We start from the raw sequence: 16,684 nt of genomic DNA, 5'->3' as shown, positions 1-16,684 counted from the left end.
TTTGAGGTAAATCATCTGGCTATGTGTTGAGAAGGGCAACACCTGAGAAAATAGCAATGCAGTGTTTCTCCTATGCCAAAATAAGCACTAGCAAAGTCAAAAGGTTTGACAAATATAAAATACGTAGTATACCTTTCTAAAATGGCAGCCATGTTAATGATCAGTTGGAGAGTGGTACACTCCACAGAGCATGCTGATAAACGAATCTGAAAAATGTAAGCTAAAGAAACTCTTTTTTTCTGTAGCATCCATTTTTCGGGAGCTTTTGACAGTGCACGCTACTCAGTCATATTGTGTTGCTTGCTCACTGATTTCAGATGTAAAATTGTCCCTCATGCTTTCCAATGGTGCCAGAAGGACACCTCCAAACATCCAACAACAAAACTGTGAAAGTAAAATACCCCTGTGTTCTGATCTAAATTGTGACTGACAATGTCTCAAGCTAATGGCTGAAGCTTCTAGGGCAAAATAATCCAATAGCTGAAGCCTTTCATGCAAAAGAAAGCTGAAGACCTTTAAAGTGAGTATAGAATGCAATTTATTCGCCAGGCCACAGAAGTCATACACATCAAACCTAAAAAGGAAGCCTTATTTCTATTTCGAGTTTCTTGGTGGGCTAAAATTGTGAGACAGTCCCCAAAAACACTTCCAGATGAGGTTGCCATTTCCAGCGGGGGAGAACCATCAACCTATTGAGGAGTCACTCAAAGGGGAGCCTCTTTGAGTGGGACTCCACTCCTTCTTGCCACCTTTAAGAAGGTTATGAGGCAATCCTTAAGAATCCTGTAACAGAAAGGTGAAAGTTGGAATCCTGAACATCTGTGGGGCTGGCCATGGGGCCACCTGTCTTGCATCTCAGTAATCATTTAAATTAACTCAGAGTCACGGAGGTGGGTGATAAGCCCGGTCAGTCAGCACCTGACATATTAATTACATAAAAGTGAAATCTCGAATGCTCATTGTCAACGTTGGGCCTCAGATGATCTTGCGTACCACGCTGCTGACCTCCTGGACTGCTTGTAAGTTAAGTTAACCCTGTTTCAATAAAAGTATGTCAGTTTAATTTGCCCACATCAAAACTGTGTTTGTGGTCTCCTTTATTTACGGTAGCCCAAGATTTAATAATTGTATTGTATTTATTCTAAGGAGGTACCCTTCTGGGCTAGGAGACGAAGTATTTAGGTGTGTGAGGGACGATCTCCTAAAAAACGAGTCTCCCTGTCAGTCCCTTTCTTGGATTCAGTGGGCTGACGTTATATGGCTGCTGGGCCTCTGTTTCTAACCCCCGCCTTCCCCTCTTCCAAGTTCTTTGTTTTTTAAAAAAAAAAAGTAAAAAAAAAATATGTATTAATTATTGCAAGTACACAACAAAGAACAACCCAAAAAAAAAAAAAGAAAAAGGCCCGCCAATTACAAATACATGTTGTACCGGAATGCATCCCTCCCCTGACATAATGTAAACTCTGTTTGGCAAAGCCCAGGTTCAATCTCGGAGACAGCGAGATTCTGTACAGTCCACAGCAGCAGAGTCCATCAGCCTACTCGGCTGCACAGACCCGACAAGAAATCCAGGAGAGGGGCCTTTCAACAAGTGGCATGAGGCCAAAATGAACAACAGGGAAAAAAACAACGAAAAGAGTAGGGCAGGCAGAGTACGCACACAGCAGCATCCAACCGTTGAGAGCTAAGCACTCGACACGCTGCGAGCAGGGGAAACGAGAGAGAAACATCCAACAATGCGAGCCAACATACATCACTCGTCCTCCCCGTTCGACCTCGCCAGATATGCACACAGAGGAGCCCAAATGTCCTTTGGCCGAGAGCCCTCAGGTGAAAGCTCCCAGAAGATCATCAGCTGGTCTTGGCAAAATGCAGCATCCCTCAACCATTCAGATCCACGAGGAACGCGTCCCTTGCCCCAGCACATGGCAACTCTGCGCTTAGCCAGCAGTAGAAGCAGACTTACCAGCCTTCTGTGAGCCCTGCCAATCTTGTTCACACACCCAAGCAGCGCTACTTTGGGAGAAACAGGTACCTCTAATCCCGTCATCTCAGCTATTATACGTAGGACTTCCACCCAGAAAGCATGAACCTCAGCGCATTCCCACGCAAGGTGCAAGAAACCCGCATCCGGGGCACGACATCGCTCGCAGCGCGCATCCGCTTGCAGACCCATAGAGCAGAGCCCGCTAGGCGTGTAATATAAGCGGTGCAAGAACTTGAAGTGCAGTAGCCGCAGCCTATAGTTCGGGGACAACACTTTCATATGTGCACAGCAACTCCGCCACGTCTGTTCTGTGATGGGCTCTCCCACATCCACCTCCCAACGAGCCCTGGAGGCCTCTCCAAGTGCGCCCACTGCTCCTGCATACATTTATACAATTTGGTAACCAGTCTGCGTGGCGACTGCGCACAGCACAACACCTCCAGAACACAGCACTCCGGCGGAACCTCCGGAAGACCAGGGAACCGAGCTCAAAGCATGGCACAAACCCGCAACGCATACATCCGCTGCAGCGCGGTGAACCCGCTCCCAGCTGAGCGCCTCACCAGGAGACAGTAAACGGCCATCCATGAACCAGTCGCCCAATTCAGTTAAGTTAGCATCCCGAAGGAATTCCCGTATGCCCCCATCGCGAAACATGTGGGCATCCGCAACGGCCAAAACAGGTAACGAGGGAGCAAAAGGAGTGCCCGCTCTCAAACTCCGCGTCAACGCCTTCCACGCCCCAGCAGTACACACCACTGTATCCACGCCCTGGGGGGCGAGGTCGAGATGGATGCCCAAGCACGCGCACCAAGCCGTCCTGCCAGACCTCGTCACTTTCAGGCGCCAAATGCGGCAAGTACTGAATCGGATGCAGCCAGTAATATGCAAAATGCGCTTGCACGCAGTTATAATAAAGCTCCAAATCGGGGGCAGCAAGCCCACCCAACTCAAAAGGCAACGTCAGCCTCTCCCAGGAAATACGGGGCTGGCCGCCCGCCCAAACCAAACGGAGTATAGCAGAGCGGGGACGCCGCAAAAAGCTCCTCGTGAGCGGAAGCAGGAGGTTTACAAACAGGTACAGAAATTTTGGGAGACCCATCATCTTCACAAGGGCAATACGCCCAATCAATGAGAGCGGCAAGACGCGCCAAGCCTCGACTTTCTCCTCCAGCCATGAAATTGCTGCACCATAATTGTCCAGTCAAAGAGTTTTAACGTCGCAGCTCAACTGAATTCCCAGATACCAAACTGGGCCCTCCACCCATGCTATAGGGTACCGGGAGGGGAACTTCTCCACGCCCGGAAACAATGGCAACACCACAGACTTGGACCAATTAATCACGATACCAGAGAAGGTGCCAAAATGCACAATCTCATCCAACAGTGTATCTAAGTGCCGGCCCGGGTCCCGAACATAAAGCACAATGTCATCCGCATACATAGATACCAAAATGGGTCTTTGCCGATACTGCAAAACCTTGTCGTTGTGTCTCCGCCGCAACCCAGCCGCGAGAGGCTCCATGGCTGCCGCAAAAAGCAGCGGGGACAACGGGCACCCCTGCTGTGTCCCACGGGCAACCTGGAAAGAAGGCGACACACTCCCGTTTAAACGCAGCCTAGCAGTGGGCTGAGTATACAATAATCTAATCAGCTTTACGAATCGCGCACTCAGGCCCACTCGGCTCAAAAGCGCAAACATGTACTCCCATGCTAAGGAGTCGAAATCCTTGATGGCATCTAAAAACACTGCTGCGGCATTAGCGTCGGCCTCCATCGAACCCGCAACCGCAAAAAACTTACGTAAATTGTGGCACGTGGATCTCCCAGGCACAAAACCCGACTGGTCTGGTAGCACCAGCCGAGGGAGCAATGGGTGCAAATGCGCCGCGAGCATCTTAGCCAGAATATTACTGTCAACGTTAATCATAGAGAGCGGGCGGTACAAATCGCAGCTGGCTGGATCCTTCCCCGGTTTGAGGATCGTGACTATCAAGGCCTCCCGGAGCGAGGCCGGGAGAATCCCAGTCTCCAAAGATTCCGCATACACCTGCAAAAGGTGGGGGGCGAGAATATCCGCATATTCCTTATAAAACGCAGGGGTCAAGCCGTCTGTGCCAGGAGACATCACCCGGCAGGCCGCGAATCGCCGCAATCACCTCCTCTACAGAGAAGGGAACATCCAAATACGAGCGGTGAGCGTCATCAAACCATACCAGTGCGATGTCGGAAAAGTAAGCCTGCGCCGCTGCCACGTGCAGTCCGACCGGATCAGCGTATAGTCGTTCGAAATATTGAGTAAAGACCTGCATGACACCACCCGTTCCAGTCACCCGCACGTCCCTATCACCCTCAATCACGGTGACGTAGTTGCTAGCCCATGGCCTGCGCAGCATATTCACAAGCGTGCGCCCAGCCTGCTCCCCCTCACCATAGCGGCGCGCCCGTGCGTTCCTGCCCAAGAAACAAACCTCTCCGAGAGAGGCCTCCTCGAACAAAGACACCACACCCCGCAGCTCTGCGAGAACCTCACCCGACCAGCTCTCCACTAAACACCGTTCCAGCTCCAGAATCCTCCCCTCCAGATCAGCCAGTTCCCGACGTAGGGTCCTCAACATCCCATGCTGTTTCGATAGACATACCCCCCCGAATGACCACCTTGAATGCAAGTTCTTTGTTCAGGTCCAATTATACGTGGACTGTATCTTTGACTCTCAACCTGTACTGCGTTCAGATGCCTTTTAGTTAAGATTGCCCTTTACAAATATGGACTATATATATATATACACCAGACAGGATGCTCAATTTAAATAATCCGGAGTCTGATCTTTTTTTGAGAAACTGTTTATCTTGCCCTTATATTCCGTGGTTTGTGGTAGGCTCACACTTGACTGAATCCATGTATACTTGAGTGAAGCACCATTTCCTGAACCCCATTTCACCATCAGATACTGGGTGTTGGGTAGACAGGCCTCTGAAACATGCATTGATTACATTGCATTCATCGAAGGAAACATCTCTCAGCTGTAAAGTCCTGCTGTGGACTACAGAAAACTTTGAGGTATCCCTGCAAGGGCTGTCAACGAATGAGAAAGATATTTTTTCCGACAGACCCTAACAGTCTATCTAGGACTTCTTGCTGGATGCAGATTATCAGGGTCCAGCCTCACTCACATGAGGTTTGATTACGAGTTGTGAAGAGTTGTATCTCATCCCGCATGATTATAAGTTGAATGGGAATGACTTGTGCTTGGTAACTCCACTTGTGTTTCCACTGATAAATTCTACTTTCTGGAAGTATCTGGAATTTATGTGTGGAAAAGGCCCATAATTTTGCAGTTGCATACTGGAAAGACCCTAGTAATTTTGCAATGCACAAGTTATTCCCCAGTCTGGACTGGAAAACTCAGGCCTGTATGATATAGGGGTAGGAATACTGGCCAGATTTTTTAAAATCATCAGGTGCGGTATTTTTAGACTGTGTATTACTGCACTCTATTTAGTGATTAGATCTTAAATGGGGTGGGGGGCAGATTGACACCTTCTGGGCAAAGTCCCCCAAATTGGTGTAATATTGATCGTCGTACAGGATACAGGGCTTTTGTCCAGTGGCTGGGCTACGTGGTGTGTCTGACTCCTGCAACACAGGAGGCCGTGTGGTAGCTGAGCCCAAGAGTTACATGTAAATTGTTGTTAAAACCCTCTTTTGCAGTCATGCCTTGGCTGAAGATGGGCTGCAAAGGGAGACGTATCTGTCAGAAGACTTAGGTGTAACCTTTAATGAGTGTCATCTACCACCGTGGGTCTCCATGGTGATTGGACTGCTCTCTCCAGAGCTCGAGTGACTTTATCATCATCTGCATCAAATCATTTATAAAGCTACATAAAACCAAAAGGGCACCTAGGCACAGACTATCACTACAACGCACACCTTGACTGGTTTCGTAATGGTCACACTTTATCCCTGGGACTGAGAGCGGCACTTGTCGCAGCGAAACTCTTCCACCTGACCTGGATTTTTGGAATTGTTGAACCACCACTTGATTGTTGGTGGCAAATCTTACATTTTAAGTCAAGATGATGCAGTGAAATTTCAGTATCAAGAAAAATGGGCAGCCAAGTACTCCAAAGCAGAAATCTGAAACGGATTAGGCTGGAAAGCAGGTAGCAAGGGGAGAAGACCACCAGACAGTCTACAGCAATTCGAGCCACTTTTATGCAGTGGTTCAGGTTCCCTGGCAAATCAAGACAGAATGATACCAACAAAATCCAGCCTTGAAGACAAAGTGACTAGAATTCCTGAGGCATTGATGGAAGCAGCAGGAATGGATGAACATACGGTAGTATCTTCAGATAGTAATGGTGTAACTGACATGTAGCACCAGTCAAAGTTCATTATGAATGAATCATTGCACCAGATGGAGCAATGGTGTGACATGGGCCTACAGACCAGTGTTTGAATCACAGGTCACGAAACCCAACTGCCATCAAATCCTACCTAGTCTTTACAGTCTGCATTAAGGCTCTCCCTTAGCCAGATGCTGACACCATACCAATAACATGTTTACGCCGCATTTGACTATCATTGAGATAGGTGTAAAACCCAAAGAAAGCAAGAACTTCAGCCAAGTGTTGAACGTACACATTAAACAATCATTGCCAAAGCTAATAGGTCTGGCCTTGGCTTAACTGATTTTGTTAAATATTTTTTGAAACAGGCAATATAAAAAATGCCAAAAATCTAAAAATAAAGCACTGGTCCAGCAGCCAAACATACCCCTTTTTCAGGCGACTATGTACCTCTGATTAGGTAAAATGCTGTCAGTTGCAGTGCAAGTCAACCAATGGATGAAGGGAGCTGATATAAAACCTCAGTTTGTATGCAGAACGGAAATGATTCTTGAGCAGATCGTTGGGATGAAGAGGGTTGATTGAAAGCCCCTGTATGTGTGTAAATATGAATGCATTTATATATTTTTGGGGACTTATGAAACAGCTACGGTTGTCTCTAGGCCAGACGTAAAGAAAGAGCTTAGCAACTGAAAGAAGCACTATGTAACTCTGTGTGTAAGTGCCTCTGTCTTTAAAGAAAAATGGCGCAAAAGAGATATATAGTCAGACAGAATCCCCATCAGCCATCAGGGAACCAACTAATTTCCTCCAGGCACAACAGTTCAAGTTTATATTTAACGGCGTCAAGCAACACTGATTGATTAAACAAAATCAGTGCACTAGCACAACCGCCACCTTTGCCAAACTGAGGTCCTGTAGAAAACAGGGCATGGCAGACCTAGATCTTCTAGGAGAGCAAAAATCATACAGGCATGAATCTACCAGGGATTCAGGCAGGTGCCAAAAGTACAGGATCTAAGATAGCTCCTGTGATGTTTCCAGGCTCTAGTTATGTTAATGGGGGTGAGGACCACAACTGGTGGTTCACTCTCCAAAGCCTGGGGTCCATCTTTGGTTTCTGAGGGCAAGAGCTCTGCCAAATTTTAATGATAGCCATACGAGATGAATTTACATATCCAGTTTTAAGTTGGAATCATTTAGATAATCCACGTTTATCCTGAAAACCTGGTACAGATCCTTCACTTGTAGACTAATGATGGACACACACTTTGCCCTAGTGAGGGCTTCACCGACACAATTAGACTTACGACCTGCAGCGTCAGTATCTCTCCCTCTGACCTTGTACCTGCCCCTAGGTGAGGATGAACTCATATCGTATTTGTTGGCTACAGGTTCACACCTGTAATCTGAGGACACTGTACCAGGCTCAGTCCCCTGGCCCATGGGCCCATGCACCCCTATGCCTGTTCCAAAGCATACCCCTTGATGTATGAACAAAGTATGTTTTCATGACACTATCACAATCTGCCCTACCTGCTCCTGCCCCAGGATGATGATACCGTTGGGTTTGATGGGGTGCCAGGCTGCCAAGTTCTCACGGGAGCCCCTCTTCACTCCGTCCTGGAAGGCAGCCCACATTCCATCACGCGTAGTCCAGGAAACGCACACATGGTGCCACATGTTATCCTTTAGGGTCACCGGCAGCTGTGTTGCCTGTGGGACAGATATACATCAATGCTTGGCTGATTCACTTCAGTCCTTACCAGAAACACTCCTGTGACTCCACTTGGGAGCATAACCACATACATTGGTGCATGCACCAATGGTTTAATGGCCTCCATGTGAGATAGATACGCCCTGATAAGCTAGGTCCTCATGTGTCAGGAAGCACCCACGTCCAAAGTCAACCAGGCAAACCCTGGTGGTGAGGAACAGTAAAAACGAAATGCTGCTCCCCCTACCGTGGGAGATGGATCCCACGGCAAGGGGAGCATTACTTCTTTTTTTTCCAAAAACGAAAATCCCTATTTGGGATTTTCTTTTTGAAAGTTAAAAAAAAAAAAAAAACACTGTTTGGGGCAGGGCTGCGTAATGCTGACACAGCCCTGTGCCAAACAGCAGTTTAAGTTGACAGGAATTGCCATCATGGCGGCTCCTGTCAATTCTTTATAAATGACTACCAGATTAGCGGTCATTTAAAAATTCAGCAGTTGGGTCCTCTATCACAGTGACATAGGTATTTACTCCATCACCATGGAGGAACAATAGCTCAACCACCAACTTATAAATTAGTCCTTTTGTCAGTACTTACCATCACTATAACAACCTGTTGGGTTCCTATAGTTTGGTTTCCATATGTTCACGCACAAATACACATATGCCGCACACCTCTGCCGATACATCTCAGCCCTGATTAATAGTACCTTCTGCTTTTGCTTAACACTACTAAAGCCCCTAGAAATTGCCTTGCATGACCACCTTGTTTCAACATTGGAATCTCACATACTGTTGAGTTGCTCTAGCATTGGGGGTCATAGTCTTGCTAATGCTCCTAGGACCTGTCCTACAGTATCCACTTGCTGTTTCAACACTGGGGACTTCAGTGTCTGTTAATGCACCTAAAACATGTCCGTCAGTGCCTGCTTCTGCTCTGGCACTGGGGCTCTCACACTGTGCTGATGCACTTAAATATTTCCATGCAGCACATCCTGCTATTTCAGCCCTGGGCATTCATGCTGACTATGCAGTTCCACAGGGGGACCTTTACACTATCCATACTCGTCTAACACTGGACCTTCACACTCCCCATGCTCTTCTACCACCGGACCTTCACACTCACTGTGCTCTTCTACCCCTTGACCTTCACACTCCCTGTGCTCTTCTACCACTGGACCTTCACACACCTTGTGCTCTTCTACCACCAGACCTTCACAATCCCCGTGCTCTTCTAATACCAGACCTTCGCACTCCCCGTGCTCTTCTACCTCTGGACCTTCACATTCCCCATGCTCTTGTACCACCGGACCTTCAAACTCCCTGTTCTCTTCTACCACTGTATCTTCACACTCTCTATGCTCTTCTAACACTGGGCCTCTACACTCCACATGCTCTTCTACTACGGGACCTTCACACTCCCTCGGCTCCTCTACCACTGGACCTTTACACTCTCAATGGTTTTTAACCACTGGGCTATCACAATCCCCATGCTCTTCTACCACTGGACCTTCACACTCTCTGTGCTCTTCTAACACTGGGCCTCTACACTCCCCATGCTCTTCTACCACTGGACCTTCACACTCCACGTGCTCTTCTACCACTGGAACTTCACACACATATCCCATGCTCTTCGACCACTGGACCTTCATACTCCCCATGCTCTTCTTCCATTGTTCTTCTCCACCGGACCTTATCACTCCCCATGTTCTTCTACCAATGGACCTTCACACTTTCCATGCTTTTCTACCACCAGACCTTGACGCTCCCCATGCTCTTCTACCACTGGACCTTCACACTCCCCATACTTTTCTGCCACCAGACCTTCACACTCCCTTTGTTCTTCTTCTATTGGACCTTCATAAGCCCCATGCACTACTACCACTGGACCTACACACTCTCCATGCTCTTCTACCACTGGACCTTCACACTCCCTGTGCTCTTCTACCACCGGACCCTCACACTCCTGTGCTCTTCTACCACTGGACCTTCACACTCCCCGTGTTCTTCGACCAGTGGACCTTCACACTCTCCATGCTCTTCGACCACTGGACCTTCACAATCCCCATGCTCGTCTACCACTGGACCTTCACACTCCCCATGCTGGTACCACTGGACATTCACACTTTCTATGCTCTTCTAACACTGGGCCTCTACACTCCCCATCCTCTTCTACCACTGGACCTTCACACTCCCCATGCTCTTCTACCACTGGACCTTCACACTCCCTGTGCTCTTCTACCACTGGATCTTCACACTCCCCATGCTCTTCGACCAGTGGACCTTCACACTCTCCATGCTCTTCGACCACTGGACCTTCACAATCCCCATGCTCGTCTACCACTGGACCTTCACACTCTCCATGCTCTTCTACCACTTGGCCTTCACACTCCACATGCTTTAGGACCACCAGACCCTCACCCTCTCCATGCTCTTCTACAACTGGACCTTCACACTCCCCGTGCTTTTCTACCACTGATGTTCTTCTACCACTGGACCTTCACGCTCCCCATGCTCTTCAGCCACTGTAGCTTCACACTCCCTATGTTCCTCTACCGCTGGACCTACCCACTATCCATGCTCTTCGACCACTGGACCTTCACACTCCCCATGCTGGTACCACTGGACATTCACACTTTCTATGCTCTTCTAACACTGAGCCTCTACACCCCCCATCCTCTTCTACCACTGGACCTTCACACTCCCCCTGCTCTTCTACCACTGGACCTTCACACTCCCTGTGCTCTTTTACCACTGGACCTTCACACTCCCTGTGCTCTTCTACCACCGGACCTTCATACTTCCCATGCTCTTCTACCACCGATCCTTCACACTGCCCATGCTCTTCTACCACTGGACCTTCACACTACCCATGCTCTTCTACCACCAGGCCACCACACTCCCACACTTCTACCACTGGACCTTCACACTCCCTGTGCTTTTCCACCACGAGATTTTCACACTCTCTATGCTTTTCTACCACTGGAACTTTGCACTCCCAGTGCTCTTCTACCACTGAACCTTCACACTCCCCATGCTCTTCTACCACTGGACCTTCACACTCCTCATGCTCTTCTACCACTGGACCTTCAAACTCCCCATGCTCTTCTACCACTGGACCTTCACACTCTCAATGGTTTTTAACCATTGGGCCTCTACACTTCGCATATAATTCTACCACTGGACCCTCACACACATATCCCATGCTCTTCTACCACTGGACCTTCACACTCCCCTTGCTCTTCTACCATTGCTCTTCTCCACTGGACCTTTTCACTCCCCATTCTCTTCTACCAATGGGCCTTCACACTCTCCGTGCTCTTCTACCACAGGACCTTCACACTTCCCATGCTTTAGGACCACCAGACCCTCACACTCTCCATGCTCTTCTACAACTGGACCTTCACACTCCCCGTGCTTTTCTACCACTGATGCTCTTCTACCACTGGACCTTCACGCTCCCCAGGCTCTTTGACCACCAGACCCTCACACTCTCCATGCTCTTCTACAACTGGACCTTCACACTCCCCGTGCTATTCTACCACTGATGCTCTTCTATCACTGGACCTTCACGCTCCCCATGCTCTTCAGCCACTGTACCTTCACACTCCCCATGTTCCTCTGCCACTGGACCTACCCACTATTCATGCTCTTCGACCACTGGACCTTCACACTCCCCATGCTGGTACCACTGGACATTCACACTTTCTATGCTCTTCTAACACTGGGCCTCTAGACTCCCCATCTTCTTCTACCACTGGACCTTCACACTCCCCATGCTCTTCTACCACTGGACCTTCACACTCACTGTGCTCTTCTACCACTGGATCTTCACACTCCCCATGCTCTTCGACCAGTGGACCTTCACACTCTCCATGCTCTTCGACCACTGGACCTTCACAATCCCCATGCTCGTCTACCACTGGACCTTCACACTCTCCATGATCTTCTACCACTGGGCCTTCACACTCCACATGCTTTAGGACCACCAGACCCTCACACTCTCCATGCTCTTCTACAACTGGACCTTCACACTCCCGTGCTTTTCTACCACTGATGCTCTTCTACCACTGGACCTTCACGCTCCCCATGCTCTTCAGCCACTGTAGCTTCACACTCCCTATGTTCCTCTACCGCTGGACCTACCCACTATCCATGCTCTTCGACCACTGGACCTTCACACTCCCCATGCTGGTACCACTGGACATTCACACTTTCTATGCTCTTCTAACACTGAGCCTCTACACTCCCCATCCTCTTCTACCACTGGACCTTCACACTCCCCCTGCTCTTCTACCACTGGACCTTCACGCTCCCCGTGCTCTTTTACCACTGGACCTTCACACTCCCTGTGCTCTTCTACCACCGGACCTTCATACTTCCCATCCACTTCTACCACTGATCCTTCACACTGCCCGTGCTCTTCTACCACTGGACCTTCACACTACCCAAGCTCTTCTACTGCCAGGCCACCACACTCCCAGTGCTCTTCTACCACTGGACCTTCACACTCCCTATGCTTTTCCACCACGAGATTTTCACACTCTCTATGCTTTTCTACCACTGGAACTTTACACTCCCAGTGCTCTTCTACCACCGAACCTTCACACTCCCCATGCTCTTCTACTACTGGACCTTCACACTCCTCGTGCTCTTCTACCACTGGACCTTCAAACTCCCCATGCTCTTCTACCACTGGACCTTCACACTCTCAATGGTTTTTAACCATTGGGCCTCTACACTTCGCATATAATTCTACCACTGGACCCTCACACTCCACATGCTCTTCTACCACTGGACCTTCACACACATATCCCATGCTCTTCTACCACTGGACCTTCACACTCCCCTTGCTCTTCTACCATTGCTCTTCTCCACTGGACCTTTTCACTCCCCATTCTCTTCTACCAATGGGCCTTCACACTCTCCGGGCTCTTCTCCCACCGGACCTTCACACTCCCCATGCTCTTCTACCACTGGACCTTCACACTCCCCATGCTCTTCTACCACTGGACTTTCACACTCCCATGCTCTTCTACCATTGGGCCTTCACACTGTCCATGCTGTTCTACCATTGGACCTTCACACTCCCCGTGCTCTTCTATCACCATACCTTCACACTCCCTGTGTTCTTCTACCATTGGACCTTCGCACTCCCCGTGCTCTTCTACCTCTGGACCTTCACACTCTAAACGCTCTTCTACCACCGGACCTTTACACTCCCTGTGGTCTTCTACCACTGGACCTTCACACTCCCTGTGTTCTTCGACCAGGGGACCTTCACACTCCCTATGCTCTTCGACCACTGGACCTTCACAATCCCCATGATCTTTTACCACTGGATCTTCACACTCCCCATGCTCTTCTATCACTGGACCTTTACACTCCCCATGCTCTTTCACCACTTGACCTTCACACTCCCCGTGCTTTTCTACCATCAATGCTCTTCCACCATTGGACTTTCACACTCCCCATGCTCTCCTACCACTGGGCCTCTACACTCCCCATGCTCTTCGACCACTGGACCTTCACACTCTCCATGCTGTTCTACCACAGGACTTTCACACTCCCTGTGCTCTTCCACCACCGGACCTTCACACTCTCCAACAACTGTGTTGGACTGGGATAGAAAATAGGCCCAGGCACTAAAATAAAACTGGCCCAATTAGCGAATCAGCAGGCCAATAAAGTGGCCCATATTTGAAAATCGTGCCAGTTTTGAACTTGTAAAGACACGCTGTACAGGTGTTTTATAAGGTATGCAAATCTGTATGGATCTGAGCTTGCTGCAGGCAGTATTCGTTTTAATATCGGGGAAATCAACAGTAAAAGATCATAAACCAGGCCACACAAACCAAAAAACTGGCTCACACACTGACCTGTTAGACCAGCCTGTTGGTCACTGCCTGGTAGCCCAACAGGACAGTCCAACCCTGTCCAGCAATATTCCATATGAGAGAAGTGATTCACAGCTACTGCTGTTGCAATTACATGAGTGGAACAGAAGTCTGAAAGGTCATTCCATTATCAGTTGAAAAACGTGCACTGGTCGTGAAACAAATAAACACTTCTTCATGAAGCTCACACTTCCTATTTGCCAGCATTGGCAGTACTAGGTAAATTATACATTTGAAGAGGAATGTACTATTTAGCAGATAGATTTTTTCCAGACCAGTCCAACGGATTGCAACTGATGGTGGCAGATTTCCATGGACGACTTGTCTAACCATCTTGGTCTGATAATGACCTCGTCCAATTAATGGGACGAGGTAGAAACATCAATAAATATAAAAAACACTAACTCTAAAAAAATAATTTGCATCCGCCCTAAAATGGAAGTACTGCTATATCAGTCGGTTCCCTGAAGGTGTTCAAACTATTGCCCCGTTGTTCACGTTTGTTTATTGCCTCAGTATGAATTACTTGTCACTGCTCTGTGTGCACTCCCAGTTCACAATCTTCTCCCATACCTGATATCACTTGATGGTTTCATATATGGGTAAAAATGCAGGTGCTTTAGAGCACATTACCATTGAATGAATAGATGAATGTATTAGGTACGTAAGGCTACTATTCCACACATGGGCCCCTAGTGAAACGTAATTCTGCCAGCAATAACTTTTGAATGTTATCCCCCCATATGGTACATGGTTCTTTTGGAACATCTACCCTGTTCTCTGTAGGTTATTGGGTTTCCTTGTTTTTTTAAAACATCACTGATGCTGCAGGCCTCCCAAGTGGCATAGAAAAAATACAATGTGCCCAGGCGAAAGAATGGAAAACTGGCCCTTGGTTGTGAGGTAAAGGATAGCCATTTGCCCCGCACCCTGGCCCATTGCCACTTCACCACTGAGAACTACACCCCCTGGGCTCACCCACCTTGTCGTTGATGATCAGCTCCATGGGGTTGGGGCCCCATTCGATGAGCACAATCTCGTTGGGCTGGCCAGGGACAGAATAGGAGAAGGGGGTGCCTGCCCCAGACGACCCCTTGGACTTGAGCCACAGGCAGAAGGTGAAAGCGTACATCTCAGGCAAAGTCTTCTTCATGCGGGCGTACATGTAGTTGGTGCGGACAGAGAATGCTACCTTGAAGCCATCAGGGTGGGCAAACGTTGGTGTCCCTGCAAGAGAAACATGGGAACAGCTTAAAAATTGACACTCACCCTGTCTCATTGGCACCAGCAGCCCCCGTGGTGTTGGGGGATCCCCGCAGCACAACACAGTACTGTGGCCTGAGAGCTCCTGCGTGAGTCCAGAGGGGGTGCTTTGCCTGTACTGTGCAAGGGCCCCACTCAAGTTTCGTTACGCCGTTGCTTTGTCACTTTTATGCAGCACCACTGGTATTATGCGGCGGGGGGCAAATTATGTGGCAGGCTTGTGTAATTATAAGGCAAGAAAGGCAAATTATGCAGGGTAAGGTGGCACATATTCTGAAAATATTACTCCACTATTTTATCATGTTTACATTTGTTAACACTGTTTAGGTATTGGTTGGACTTCAGTTGTGCCAATTTAATAGGCAAACATAGCAATAAGCAGCAGAAAGGTGATCAATCAACCTTTGCAAGGGCCTTCCACTGTGCAGCAACACTGGTTGCTGCTTTTTTAGTAACTTTTAAACGGTTTGAGCTGGAAACATTTTTTTTCTGTTTAAATCCACAGATTATGCAGCAGATGATGAATTACGTGGCAAATGCAACAAATCTATAAGTATGCAATAAACGCTACAATCGCATAATTCCAGTGGCTCTGCTTCTATGATTGGAAACCATGCATCCCCTATTGGCTGGAGTGGGCTTTATGGCCAGATAAATTATTACTGGCTTTCATAAGATGAAGTCTAGTTATGGGCTAAAGCAATGGATGTCGTACATTATAAGGATATTGCGAGTCACTGAAGAATTATTTAGCAAAAAGTCGCGGAGAATTCCTTAGCCATGTAAAGAAAAAAGGCCTAGTTGCTTTACAAGGTCATGGAACTCCGCGGTGACTTGTGATTATGTGTGGGTGGTAAACTCCAATCCTCTGGAGGAGTTTGCAGAGTTTTGCCCACTCTGATTGGACCGTACAGTTCCAAAAAAACTCTTCCAACAGTCACGTGGTGGAGTTTTCTCTCGCACGCGGATCACCAACGTTAAGTTGGCAAGCGCGAGCGAGAAAATCAAGAACTAAACCACCTTTCAGCAAGATTTCTCATCACAGGTGGTTGCAGAAGGTCGATACCGCTCGCATTGAAAAATCTGTCACTTGAGTAGAAAATCTACTTGTGCAGCAGAAAGCAGTAGAGCCCTCCGACACGCTGTGTGGTGTCGGTCACACTGATTGTACAGCGTGGGACAAGCTCCTGGCACTAAAAATCAGCACAAGCAGCACAATGTACCGAATTCCAAAACTTGCAGAACTCCGTGAAATCTCATGGAGTTTTTAGGTAACTCAACGGAATCCCACGGAGAGAAACTCTGAGAGTTCCACCCTACCCTACTTGCAATCTCCTTGTAATGCATGGCACGGGATACTTTAGTCCCTATAATACATTGTCACACATTACCATTCCCACAAACTGTTTAAATTATTAGTGTTTTGCTCTTTCATATAAAAGAGATGGAAAGTTTACAGACATGGAAAATA

General features: G+C 48.2%; 1 protein-coding gene across 1 annotated transcript in view; it reads right to left on the bottom strand.

Moving 5' to 3' along the window:
- Positions 1-16,684, bottom strand: part of NPTXR (neuronal pentraxin receptor) — a 57,088-nt gene that overhangs the window by 7,052 nt on the left and 33,352 nt on the right. The window contains exons 3-4 of the mRNA XM_069231303.1: positions 14,933-15,177; positions 7,874-8,053 (exon numbers count right to left, since the gene is read on the bottom strand). Of these exons, the coding sequence (XP_069087404.1) occupies positions 7,874-8,053; positions 14,933-15,177 (425 nt within the window). The remainder of the gene's footprint in view (positions 1-7,873; positions 8,054-14,932; positions 15,178-16,684) is intronic.

The sequence above is a fragment of the Pleurodeles waltl genome, chromosome 4_2 (genome assembly GCF_031143425.1).
Source record: "Pleurodeles waltl isolate 20211129_DDA chromosome 4_2, aPleWal1.hap1.20221129, whole genome shotgun sequence".
Taxonomy (NCBI): domain Eukaryota; kingdom Metazoa; phylum Chordata; class Amphibia; order Caudata; family Salamandridae; genus Pleurodeles; species Pleurodeles waltl.
The sequence above is the reverse complement of the archived record's forward strand: the minus strand, read 5'-3'. Positions and strand labels throughout refer to the sequence as shown.